At 46.3% G+C, this 12,798-nt stretch overlaps 1 protein-coding gene across 1 annotated transcript in view; it reads left to right on the forward strand.

The window, feature by feature from the left end:
* The first annotated feature begins 8,749 nt into the window (after positions 1-8,749).
* LOC144607021 (sodium/iodide cotransporter-like) overlaps positions 8,750-12,798 on the forward strand; it is a 56,804-nt gene continuing 52,755 nt past the window's right edge. The window contains exon 1 of the mRNA XM_078423564.1: positions 8,750-8,854. Coding sequence (XP_078279690.1) covers positions 8,765-8,854 — 90 coding nt within the window. The 5' untranslated portion in view covers positions 8,750-8,764. The remainder of the gene's footprint in view (positions 8,855-12,798) is intronic.

Consider the following 12,798-nt stretch of genomic DNA (forward strand, 5'->3'; position numbering starts at 1 on the left):
AGGGAAGGAGGGAGGGAGGGGGGTGGAGGGAGAGGGGAAGGGGGAGGAGGGAGGATAAGAGGGGTTGAGGTGTATGGAGTGGGGGGGAGGGGAAGGGGAAGGGGAGGGGCGGGGAAAGGGGGTGGAGGAAGGGGGGGAGGGGAGGGAGAGGGAAGGGGGAGGGGAGGAGTGAGGGGGGGAGGAGGGAGGGAGAGGGGATGGGGAGGGGGAGGGGAGGGGTTTGGGGGTGAGGGGGGAGTGGGGAGGGGGGAGGAGAGGATGCTGCACCAATGCAAGAGAGGTTTGGGCCCAACAAGTCCAGTTGGTCTGGTATTAACTATTATTTTATGAACAGGCACAACAGTAGTCCTTACTTAATGTATGGTGAATAAAACACAAAGTGCTGGAGTAACTCAGTGTGAGGCGGCATCTTTGGAGGAGATGGATAGGCAACATTTTCAATCCGGACCCTTCTTCAGGCTGTCCTTCTTTTTCAGAATTGACAAGGGAGAGTCAGTGGATGTGGTGTACCTCGACTTTCAGAAAGCCTTCGACAAGGTTCCACATAGGAGATTAGTGGGCAAAATTAGGGCACATGGTATTGGGGGTAGGGTACTGACATGGATAGAAAATTGGTTGACAGACAGAAAGCAAAGAGTGGGGATAAATGGGTCCCTTTCGGAATGGCAGGCAGTGACCAGTGGGGTACCGCAAGGTTCGGTGCTGGGACCCCAGCTATTTACGATATACATTAATGACTTAGACGAAGGGATTAAAAGTACCATTAGCAAATTTGCAGATGATACTAAGTTGGGGGGTAGTGTGAATTGTGAGGAAGATGCAATAAGGCTGCAGGGTGACTTGGACAGGTTGTGTGAGTGGGCGGATACATGGCAGATGCAGTTTAATGTAGATAAGTGTGAGGTTATTCACTTTGGAAGTAAGAATAGAAAGGCAGATTATTATCTGAATGGTGTCAAATTAGGAGGTAGGGGAGTTCAACGAGATCTGGGTGTCCTAGTGCATCAGTCAATGAAAGGAAGCATGCAGGTACAGCAGGCAGTGAAGAAAGCCAATGGAATGTTGGCCTTCGTAACAAGAGGAGTTGAGTATAGGAGCAAAGAGGTCCTTCTACAGTTGTACCGGGCCCTGGTGAGACCGCACCTGGAGTACTGTGTGCAGTTTTGGTCTCCAAATTTGAGGAAGGATATTCTTGCTATGGAGGGTGTGCAGCGTAGGTTCACGAGGTTAATTCCCGGAATGGCGGGACTGTCGTATGTTGAAAGGCTGGAGCGATTGGGCTTGTATACACTGGAATTTAGAAGGATGAGGGGGGATCTTATTGAAACATATAAGATAATTAGGGTATTGGACACATTAGAGGCAGATAACATGTTCCCAATATTGGGGGAGTCCAGAACAAGGGCCACAGTTTAAGAATAAGGGGTAGGCACATTAAGAACGGAGATGAGGCAGAACATTTTCAGTCAGAGGGTGGTGAAGGTGTGGAATTCTCTGCCTCAGAAGGCAGTGGAGGCCAGTTCGTTGGATGCTTTCAAGAGAGAGCTGGATAGAGCTCTTAAGGATAGCGGAGTGAGGGGGTATGGGGAGAAGGCAGGAACGGGGTACTGATTGAGAGTGATCAGCCATGATCGCATTGAATGGCGGTGCTGGCTCGAAGGGCTGAATGGCCTACTCCTGCACCTATTGTCTATTGTCTATTGAGATGCTGTCTGACCTGCTGAGTTACTCCAGCACTTGGTGTTTTACACAGGATTTCAGCATCTGTTGCTCCCTATGTCGTTAATGTATGGTGATGTCAGGATTGTCAACTAGAAATATTCCAGGACCATAGTGTGGATGCATGCGTTGGCCGGAATCCTGTCTAGCACCAAGAGGAAGTAAATAGCAGGATAGGCAAAGGAGAGTGAGTGGATGTGTTATTTTCAGAAGACCTTTGATAAGGTGCCGTACGTGAGGCTGCGAAAGAAGATGAGAGCCCATGATGTCGGAGGGAAGATACTAGTACGGAGAGCAGGTTGGCTGGATGGCAGAAGACAGAGAGCGCTCCAGAGTTACTCCGGCACTTTGTGCCTCTCTTTAGCATTACTGTCACAAGCCCCGGAGACTTGGGAGTGCTGGTGCAGGATTCTCAAAAAGTTTATTTGCAAGTTGAATCGGTAGTAAGGAAGGAAAACACAACGCTAGCATTTATTTTGAGAGGGCTACAATACAAAGACAGATGTAATGCTGCGGCTCTACAAAGCACTGCTCAGACCACATTTGGAGTATTGTGAGCAGTTTTGGCCCCCATATCTGAGGAAGGATGTGCTGGCATTGGAGAAGATCAGAGGAGGTTTAACGGAATGATCCCAGGAAAGATCGTGTTAACATTTGATGAGCGTTTGAAGGCACTCTGCCTGTGCTCGCTGGAGTTTAGAAGGATTAGGGGGGACCTCATTGAAACGTACCGAATAGTAAAAGGCCTGGATAGAGTGAATGTTTCCACTAGTGGGAGAGTCAAGGACCAGAGGCCATAGCTTCAGAATAAAATGAATGTACCTTTAGAAAGATGAGAAGGAATTTCTTCAGTCAGAGGGTGGTGAACCATGTATGTGTCCAAATATCTTTTAAATGCTGTTATTGTACCTGTTTCAACTACCTCCTCTGGCAGCTCGTTCCATATACCCACCACACTGTGTGTGAAAAAGTTCCCCTCAGATTCCTATTAAATCTTTCCCCTTATACCTATGTCCTCTGGTTCTCGATTCCCCTACTCTGGGTAAACGACCCTGTGCATCTTGACCGAAGGGCCTGTCCTTTGCTGTATGTTCTATGTTCTATGTTCTATCACTTTGTATCTGAGAGCCTTGGCCCTGGGATAACTGGTCAATGGGAACAGTTGCACTCTGTGAATTCTATACGAATCTTACATGATCCCATCCACCTCTTCCCAACCTTCTCTGCTCTGACAAGAACAGCCCCAGTCCTCCAGTTGAACCCTGGAGTTGAAACCTTCTCACCCATCTCCAGGAATTTGACATCCTTCCGAAAGTGTTTCAATAGACAATAGACAATAGACAATAGGTGCAGGAGTAGGCCATTCAGCCCTTCGAGACAGCACCGCCATTCAATGCGATCATGGCTGATCACTCTCAATCAGTTTCGGTCAGAATGAGAAACAATGCTCCTGTTATGACCTAGCTAGGGTTTTAATCAAGTTCAGCATAATTTCCTTGTTTTGTACTTTGTGCCTCTGTAAATCCCCAGATCCACCTGCTTTACTCAGAATCCCATCAACCTGCACCTCAACTTTCATAGATTTATGGACACAATGACAGACTCCTTTGTCCCTTCAATCAATTGAGAACCACACCAATAAAAGCTGATATTATTTTATTTTCTGCCAAAGTGTATCACTTTCCACATCTCTGGGCTATTTTTCATCTGCCATGTGGTATTCTTCCTGTGACAGCCTAGCACTGTTCCCCAGCATTCCATTACTAACCTTCTCACATTTTATCCACCTTCAGATGCGGTATTTGAAAAATCTGGTACTCACATTTCACACCCCATCCAAGTCCAGTTTCTTCCCAGCAGTTATCAGGCAACTGAACCATCCTACCACAACTAGAGAGCAGTCCTGAACTACTATCTACCTCATTGGTGACCCTTGGACTATCTTTGATCAGACTTTACTGGCTTTGTCTTGCACTAAACATTATTTCCTTTATCATGTTTCTGTACATTGTCAATGGCTCAATTGTAATCATGTATTATCTTTCCACCGACTGGTTAGCAGGTAACAACAGCTTTTCACTGTACCTCGGTACACGTGACAATAAACTAAACTGAACTGAATTGATTAATAAACGTCGGAAAATGCAGTGGTGCCAAGTGCTGAGCGCTGGATATCATTGCTGTCACCAAGCCATGGATCAAGAGTCAAGACTGAAAAGCAAAGAGTGTTTTATTGTCCTATGTATCAAATGGAACAATGAAATTCTTACTTGCAGCAGGACAACAGATATGTAAATAGAGTACTCAGTCGATACCATAATACACAACAAAAAGGTCAATATATAACAACGAGCAAAGGCAAAAACACAACCCCATGTCCCTAGTGCAATCAATGCGGTTTGTAGTTCAGAGTTTAGTTGGACTTCATGGTGTTCAATAGCCTGATGGTTAGATGGTTGGGAAGAACCTGCTCCTGAACCTGCTCAGGCAGCGTAGAAACTGACCTGTCAGCCTGGGGTGTCCATGAAGTACTCATCTACACTAATCCTATTTTCCAGCACTCCAATTAGCTTCTATCTTTGGCTATTCAAAAGCTTGTTTAAATACCTCATAAATGTTGGGAGAGTCTCTGCCAGCACCAATCTCTCAGACAATGTCCAAGATTCCAAAAACTCTCTCAATGAAAATACTCTTCCTTGGAATCAATCCATTCACTCCTTAGAGTTGAAATTCCCTATCCCAGGCAAAACCCTGGTGAATATCCTCAGTTCACTCGTTCGTGCAGTCATACCCTTCATATGGTGTGGTGACCAGAACTGCACTAGTGTATAAAGTTAAAGCAAGACTTCTCTGCTCTTCGACCGAGGGTGGTTAAACTGTGGCATTCATTGCCACAGACAGCTGTGGAGGCCAAGTCAACGGATTTTTGTAAGGCGGTGATTGACAGATTCTTGATTTGAATGGGTGTCAGGGGATATGGGGTGAAGGAAGAATGGGGTTGAGAGAGAAAGCTAGATCAGCCATGATGGAATGGCAGCGTAGACTTGAAGGGCCGAATAGCTTAATTCTGCTTAAACATGAATTTAAACACCTGGATAATGAAGGCTAGCATACCTTCACCATCTTCTCTATCTATGCTGTCATCTTCAGGGTCTATAGACTTGTGTCTCTTTGTTCCTCAAGATGCTCTAGGACTCTCACATTTATGGCATATGCCCAACTTTTATTTGGTCCGCACACATAATCTCCATCTGCCATGCTCCTCCCAATTTACCAAATGATCAAGATCATTCTGTAATCTGAGATTACCCTCTTTACATTCAACAACACTGTTACCATTGTTACAAATGATGCAAATTTACAAATCGTACACTTGTACATGCACATCAAAGTCATTAATATATGTAACAAAACGCATCGGTTCCAGCAGCAATCAGACTGAAATCATCTTTCTCCTAATCAGCACCTTACTTTCCCGTCTGTTCTTGTCCTTTTCCATAACAACCTCAAAATATACAGAATTGTTGCCCCATTTCTAAAACGTTGTCCCATTGACATTCCAACCACTTGCCACAGTGCTATTATATTTCCAAAAAGTAGATCTCGTACTGGTCAGACTATCTACGTATTGGTGTAATAAAGATCCCTTGGATACGCTTTAAAAATTCCACCCCTTCCAGGCCTTCCACATGAAGGTGATCTCAGTTAATGTTGGGGTTGAAAATATAAAAATATCCATTTTGGATTTTCTGTGGACTTGGCCTCCACAGCCTTCTCTGGCAAAATCCTGAAACTTCCTCCAAACTGCACTGTGGGTGTATCCATACCACAAAGAATGCAACAGTTCAAGAAGGCAGCTCACCGCCACTTTCTCAATGGCAACTGAAGATGTGCGATGAGATGCTGGTTCAGCCTACGAAACCCACATCCCCTCAATGGATACATCAAAAACCTGACAGTTCTCCAGCACCAAGAACATGAAGGTTGTGATGACACTGCATAGCTTGTGACATATTCCAGGTTTCTCTTCCTTCTGATTGAGGTCTCAGAGGCACAGGAGGTGGGCAGTGGGTGGGAGAAACAATGGTGTGGCCACGGAAAGCCAGCAGTCGTCCAACGAGCAGCCTCCACAACCTGTCGTAAGATGTTCTTTGTATGAAGGAACTGCACATGCTGGTTGAAACCAAAGATGGACACAAAATGCCGGAGTAACTCAGCCCGACAGGCAGCATCTCTGGGGAGAAGAAATGGGTGACGTTTCGGGTCAAGACCATTCTTCACCCTGATGTCAGGGGGGAGGGAGATAGATAGATAAGGAAGTGTGCAGGTGTGAAAACAGGGCAGAGGGAATGGTGATGAAGGAAAATATGGAATAGATCATTGTTAGCTGGGAGAAGGTAACAACAAAACAAACAGATAAAATGGAGTCGGAGACAATAAGACTGGTCGGAGAATTGGGAAGGGGGAGGGATGGAGAGAGAGGAAAAGCATGGGTTACTTGAAATATGTTCTTTGAAGTAAGATGTTCTTTGACATAATGACACCTTACTTTAGTTTTAGTTTTATTGATACAGCGTGGAGCAGGCCCTTCAGCCCACAAAGTTTGTGCTGACAAATGATCACCCATACACTGGTTCTATCCTGCACACTAGAGAGAATTTACAGAAGCCAATGAATCTAAAAACCTGCACGTCTTTGGAAGGTGGGAGGAAACCGGAGCCCCCAGAGAAGACCATGTGGTCACAGGGAGAACATGCAAACTCCATAAAGACAGCACCCGTAGTCAGGATCGAATCCTGGTCTCTAGCGCTGTGAGCCAGCAACTCTACCGCTGCGTCACTGTACCACCTCGCAGATCTTTGTTACACATGACAAGGGTTAACATCAAATATGGAACATAGCACAGCATAGGAATAGAAGGGTCCCCGACCCAAAATGTCACCAAATCATTTTCTCCAGAGGTGCTGCCTGACCTGCTGAGTTGCGACAGCCTTTTGGGTCTTTCACAAGAATAGGCCCTTTGGCCCACACTCTCCGTGCTGAACATGATGCTAACATAAACTAATCTCCTCTGCCTGCATATAATCCTTATCCCTCCATTCCATGTGCCTATCTAAAAGCCTCAAATGCATCTATCATTTGCATCTCCACCACCGCTCCTGGCAGTGAGTTTCAGTTACCCACCACTCTTTGTGTAGAAAACTTGCCACACATTTCCTTTAAACTTTGCCTCACTCACCTTAAAGCTATGCCCTCCAGTCTTCGTCATTTTTACCCTGGGAATAAGGTTCCGACTTTCTACTCTATGCCTCTCATAATTGTATATACTCCTCTCAGGTCTCCCTTCAACCTTCGATGCATTGTAGAAAACAATTCAAGTCTGTCCAACCTCTCCTGATAGCTAATATCCTCCAATCCAGGCATCATTCTGGTAAACCTCTCCTGCACCCTTTCCAAAGCCTCCCTAATTTCTCTGCCCATTTCATTTTGTTGTTTGAAATGAGTTGCAACTGTAATTATCACACTCCTAGTTCAACTTCACAGGTACAAGGTGAGATGAGGAAGAGAGCCAATGCCAAAGCAGGATTCAGTGGGTTCAGAGTTAAAGTGGCTGCAGAACCACGAGTCTGCATTCAGGATGGGGGTCATGGTCAAGTAAGGGGAATTCATCATTCTGGACACTCCATGGACCCCTGGACACTGTCTGCACTCCGGGCACTGTCCATACTGGGACAGTGCGCTGGGACGCCATGCACTGGGACACTGTTCATACTCGGATGCTGTGCACTGGGACATTGTCTATACTGGGACAGGGTCTGTACTGGCACAAGGTCTGCACTGGACACAGTGAACTGAGGCATGCACTGTCTGTACGAGGACTGGATCTGCACTGGGACATGGTGCATTGGGGCACTATCTGTGCTGGGACAGGGTCTGTAATCAGACAGTGCCTGCATTGGGAAACTGTCCATGCTGGGATGCTGTGCACTAGGACACTGTCGATACTGGGTCAGGGTCTCCACTGGCACAGGGTCTGGATTGGGACACTGTGCACTGGGACATTGTGCATTGGGGCATTGTCTTCACTGGGACAGGGTCAGCAATGAAACATGGTCTGCACTGGGACAGAATCTGCTCTGGGACAGGGTCTGTTCTGGGACATGGTCTGCCCTGTGGAACTCCATCAGCACTGCGCCAGTTTGCCTGACCACAGCTTTAAGCACAAATTCTGGTATTGAACCCATGGTACTTCAATTTACCAGGAAATCCAGTTTATCTGATCTGCAGGCAAGATTACACGGCTGAATAAACATCTCCCTATGCGGATCCTGTGAAACCACCTCCCTTAACCTTGTAAAGGGTTAAACATTTGCAAAGTGTGAGTAGTTTGGCACAGGGAATTGAAAGCCTTGGCATTAGGTGTAACAAGCACGCCTCCTCCGTGCTTCTCATTCACAGGGCACTCTCCAACACTGACAATGTAGGGGAAGCACAATGAAGACTGAATCCCACCTGGAACCGAAGGTCATCATAACACTTACATTCTGTTAGTTCAGGAACTTAAGGAAGCAAGAAATGGCCTGGAATCACGAAGGATTCTATTCTCTGCGAACATCAAAACTTCTCCTCCAAATATTTAGATGGAGATTTTGAGGACATTGCGACTTTGGATAGAAGGAAACTTATTTTGAATGTCCTTAATTCATGTTCCTGAACTAATTCCAATTTGCTTTAGGCATTTGTATTGTTCCACAGTTAATGTGAGGCTTTGAAAGGGCAGATCATGGGTGAAGATTCAGGGAGAACAACCTTCTCACTCTGGGATTACATCCTCTTCTCCGCGATGTTCCTGATCTCTGTTGCCATTGGGATATTTTTTGCATTTTGCTACAGCGGGAGGAAGAAGGTGGAGGATTTCTTCACCGGGGGGAGGCAGATGTCAGCGCTGCCTGTGGGACTCTCGCTCTCTGCCAGCTTCATGTCAGCGGTTCAGGTGCTCGGGGTTCCCGTGGAGGCGTACAAGTATGGAGTCAAGTTCCTACAGATGTGCCTGGGACAGACGCTGAACGCCATCCTCACTGCCTACCTCTTCCTGCCCGTCCTCTACCGCTTGGGATTAACCAGCACCTATGAGGTAGGTCTTCCAGCCTCACCTGGAAACAGCAATTGCACCTTCACGTTTCTCTTGTAAAGACGTTTCTGAAATGTCATTTCTATTGACCATTGTCAGACGTGCCACATCCACACCGCACTGCAAGTAACTCACAGCCCCATAAAATACATTTTGTCGATTGATTAATGTTGGAAACCTGTAATTTGCATGCGTACAAATTACGATGTTCTAATGATTAGATGACTCACTTCTGGTTTGTGGTTCGGGTTTAGTCACAGAGTCATACAGCACGCAAACGGACCCTTCAGCCTAACTTACCCTTGTCAACCAAGATGCCCCATCGACACCAGTCCCACCTGCCTGCATTTGGCCCATATCCTTCTAAACCTTTCCAATCCATGTACCTGTCCAAATGTCTTTTAAATGTTGTGATAGTACCTGCCTCCACTACCTTCTCTGGCAGCTTGTTCCATATACCAGCCACCCTTTATGTGAAGAAGCTGCCTCTCACGTTCCTATTAAATCTTGCACCTCTCCCCTTTAACGTATGTTCCACGGTTTTTAATTCTTCTTACTTTAAGTAAAAGACTGTGCATTTACCCTATCTATTCCTCTCATGATCTTATACATCTCTGGAAGATCACCCCTCGTCCTCCTGCGCTGTCCTGGTCAGCAGGAAATGTGACTGTGTTCAATCGAACATTGACATGGATGTTTTTTATCCACTTCTGAGAACATTGTCAGATCCTCTAACAATGCCACTGTCCCTGGTGTATAGATCACCGTGGAACAGTACAGCACAGGAACAGGCCCTTCAGCCCACAATGTGTATCCTGAACATGATGCCAAGTTAAACTAATTTCCTGGGCCTCTGCGTGATCCATATCCATATCCATTCCCTGTATATCTATCTGCCTATCTAAAAGCCTCTGAAACACCTTGTATCTGCCTCCACCACCCGCCCTTAGCAGTGAGTTCCAGGCACCTACCATTTGGCCAGGATTTGGGGATGAAATCTCTTGACTTTCCACGACTTTCTCACTTAGAAGGGACTTGCTTTTACGGAGTTAATACCCTCAGAATATCTTGCATTTTTCTGCTTTGAACGCATCCATGATTTTATTTTCTCTGCCTGCCTGGTAGTGGGAATAGGGCATTGGTTTTGGGAGTCTGGTGTTGAGTGTATAAATGAAGTGGCCTACACAACATGGAGGCAACTCCTCTGGTCCCTGTGGCTTGCTCCAAAGTCTTTGCTCTGCACAAACAGCCTCATTGCCCTCTCCATCTTACCACCATTAGCTCCATTCTTATCTTGCTGATCCTCGTTCACTGTTGTTGCCCTTCCATTATTTATCCCAATCCCTCCCTGAAGAAGTGCCCTCCACATTCTCCCCATTCCGTGAGGAAGTAGTCTCTCATGCTCTCCTGATTGGAATGAATTGCGACTATTCACTAAGTGATTTGCGACTTAGGTTGACAGGCCTCTACTCTAATCTCAGGATGTGAGTGGCAGAGAGGATTTTCAAGTGACCTTCAGTAAAGTCTTAAAATAAGGGCTGGTGGACAACATTAAAGCAAGTGGCATTGCGGCAGAGACTGAGAGTTGTTGACAGACAGGAATCTAGATGGGAACAAGTGGTCGACACAAAGTGCTGGAGTAACTCAGCGAGTCAGGCGGCATCTCTGGAGAAAATGGACAAGTAACATTTTGGGTCGGGACCCTTCCTCAGACTCAGGGCGGGATCATGAGAAGGATGCAAATAGGCTTCAAAGCAACCCAGACACGTGCATGCCTGATGCAGTGTGACATGAATGAATGTGGAGTCATCCACTATGGCTGGAAAAAGAGAACAGCAGACTATTAGTTAAATGGTGAGACACTGGGAAATGTTGATGTACACAGGGACCTGGGTGTCCATGTACACCGACCACTGAAGGAAGCATGCAAATGAAGCTAAACCAAGGTCCTGCGGATGCAGATTTACACAAAAAAAGACACAAAGTGTTGGAGTAGTTCAGCACTCAGTAATTCAGCGGGCCAGTCAGCATTACTGCAGAATTTGGATAGGTGATGTTTTGGGTCGGGGCCCTTCTTCAGACCTGCAAGAGATTCTGAGTACAGGAACAAGGATGTATAGAAACATAGAAACATAGAAAATAGGTGCAGGAGTAGGCCATTCGGCCCTTCGAGCCTGCACCGCCATTCAATATGATCATGGCTGATCATGCAGCTCAGTAGCCTGTACCTGCCTTCTCTCCATACCCCCTGATCCCTTTAGCCACAAGGGCCACATCTAACTCCCTCTTAAATATAGCCAATAAACTGGCCTCAACTACCTTCTGTGGCAGAGAATTCCACAGACTCACCACTCTCTGTGTGAAGAAATGTTTTCTCATCTCGGTCCTAAAAGACCTCCCCCTTATCCATTATGCCATTTTGGATACTGTTGGGGGAGATGGCTCATCAGGGGAAGGCAGCAGCAGCCAAGTTCATGGCACCGTGGGTGGCTTTGCGGCAAAAGAGGGGAGGAAAAGGAGTGGAAGGGCTATAGTGATAGGGGATTCAATTGTAAGGGGAATAGATAGGCGTTTCTGCGGCCGCAAACGAGACTTCAGGATGGTATGTTGCCTCCCTGGTGCAAGGGTCAGGGATATCTCTGAGCGGCTGCAGGACATTCTGAAGGGGGAGAGTGAGCAGCCAGTTGTCGTGGTGCACGTTGGCACCAACGATTTAGGTAAAAAATGGGATGAGGTCCTACAAGGTGAATTTAGAGAGCTAGGAGATAAACTAAAAAGTAGGACCTCAAAGGTAATAATCTCTGTATTACTACCAGTGCCACGTGCTAGTCAGAGTAGGAATAGGAGGATATTTCAGATGAATACGTGGCTTGAAAAATGGTGCAAGGGGGAGGGATTCAAATTTTTAGGACATTGAAACCAGTTCTGGGAGAGGTGGGACCAGTACAAACAGGACGGTCTGCACCTGAGCTGGAATGGAACCAATTTTCTATCCACCTCAAAACTGAACCCTCAATACCGTGTGCTTTAAGTTTGTACACCAATCTCCTATGTGGGACCTTGTTGAAGGCCTTCTGAAAGTCCAGATATAACACATCGACTGGTTCTCCCTTATCCACTCTACTAGTTACATCCTCGAAAAATTCTATAAGATTCGTCAGACATGATTTGCCTTTGGTAAATCCATGCAATATAATGTGGATAAATGTGAGGTTATCCACTTTGGCGGCAAGAACAGGAAAGCAGAGTATTATCTGAATGGTGACCGATTGGGAGAAGGGGAGATGCAACGTGACCTGGGTGTCATGGTGCACCAGTCATTGAAAGCAAGCATGCAGGTGCAGCAGGCAGTGAAGAAAGCGAATGGTATGTTGGCATTCATAGCAAGAGGATTTGAGTTTAGGAGCAGGGAGGTTCTGCTGCAGTTGTACATGGCCTTGGTGAGACCGCACCTGGAGTATTGTGTGCAGTTTTGGTCTCCTAACCTGAGGAAAGACGTTCTTGCCTTAGAGGGAGTACAGAGAAGGTTCACCAGATTAATCCTTGGGATGGCGGGACTTGCATATGAGGAAAGACTGGATAGACTGGGCTTGTACTCGCTGGAATTTAGAAGACTGAGGGGGGATCTTATAGAAACATATAAAATTCTTAAGGGGTTGGAGAGGCTAGATGCGGGAAGATTGTTCCCGATGTTGGGGGAGTCCAGAACCAGGGGTCACAGCTTAAGGATAAGGGGGAAGTCTTTTAGGACCGAGATGAGAAAACATTTCTTCACACAGAGAGTGGTGAGTCTGTGGAATTCTCTGCCACAGAAGGTAGTTGAGGCCAGTTCATTGGCTATATTTAAGAGGGAGTTAGATGTGGCCCTTTTTGCTAAAGGGATCAGGGGGTATGGAGAGAAGGCAGGTACAGGCTACTGAGCTGGATGATCAGCCATGATCATATTG

Source organism: Rhinoraja longicauda, chromosome 28 (genome assembly GCF_053455715.1).
Source record: "Rhinoraja longicauda isolate Sanriku21f chromosome 28, sRhiLon1.1, whole genome shotgun sequence".
NCBI lineage: Eukaryota > Metazoa > Chordata > Chondrichthyes > Rajiformes > Arhynchobatidae > Rhinoraja > Rhinoraja longicauda.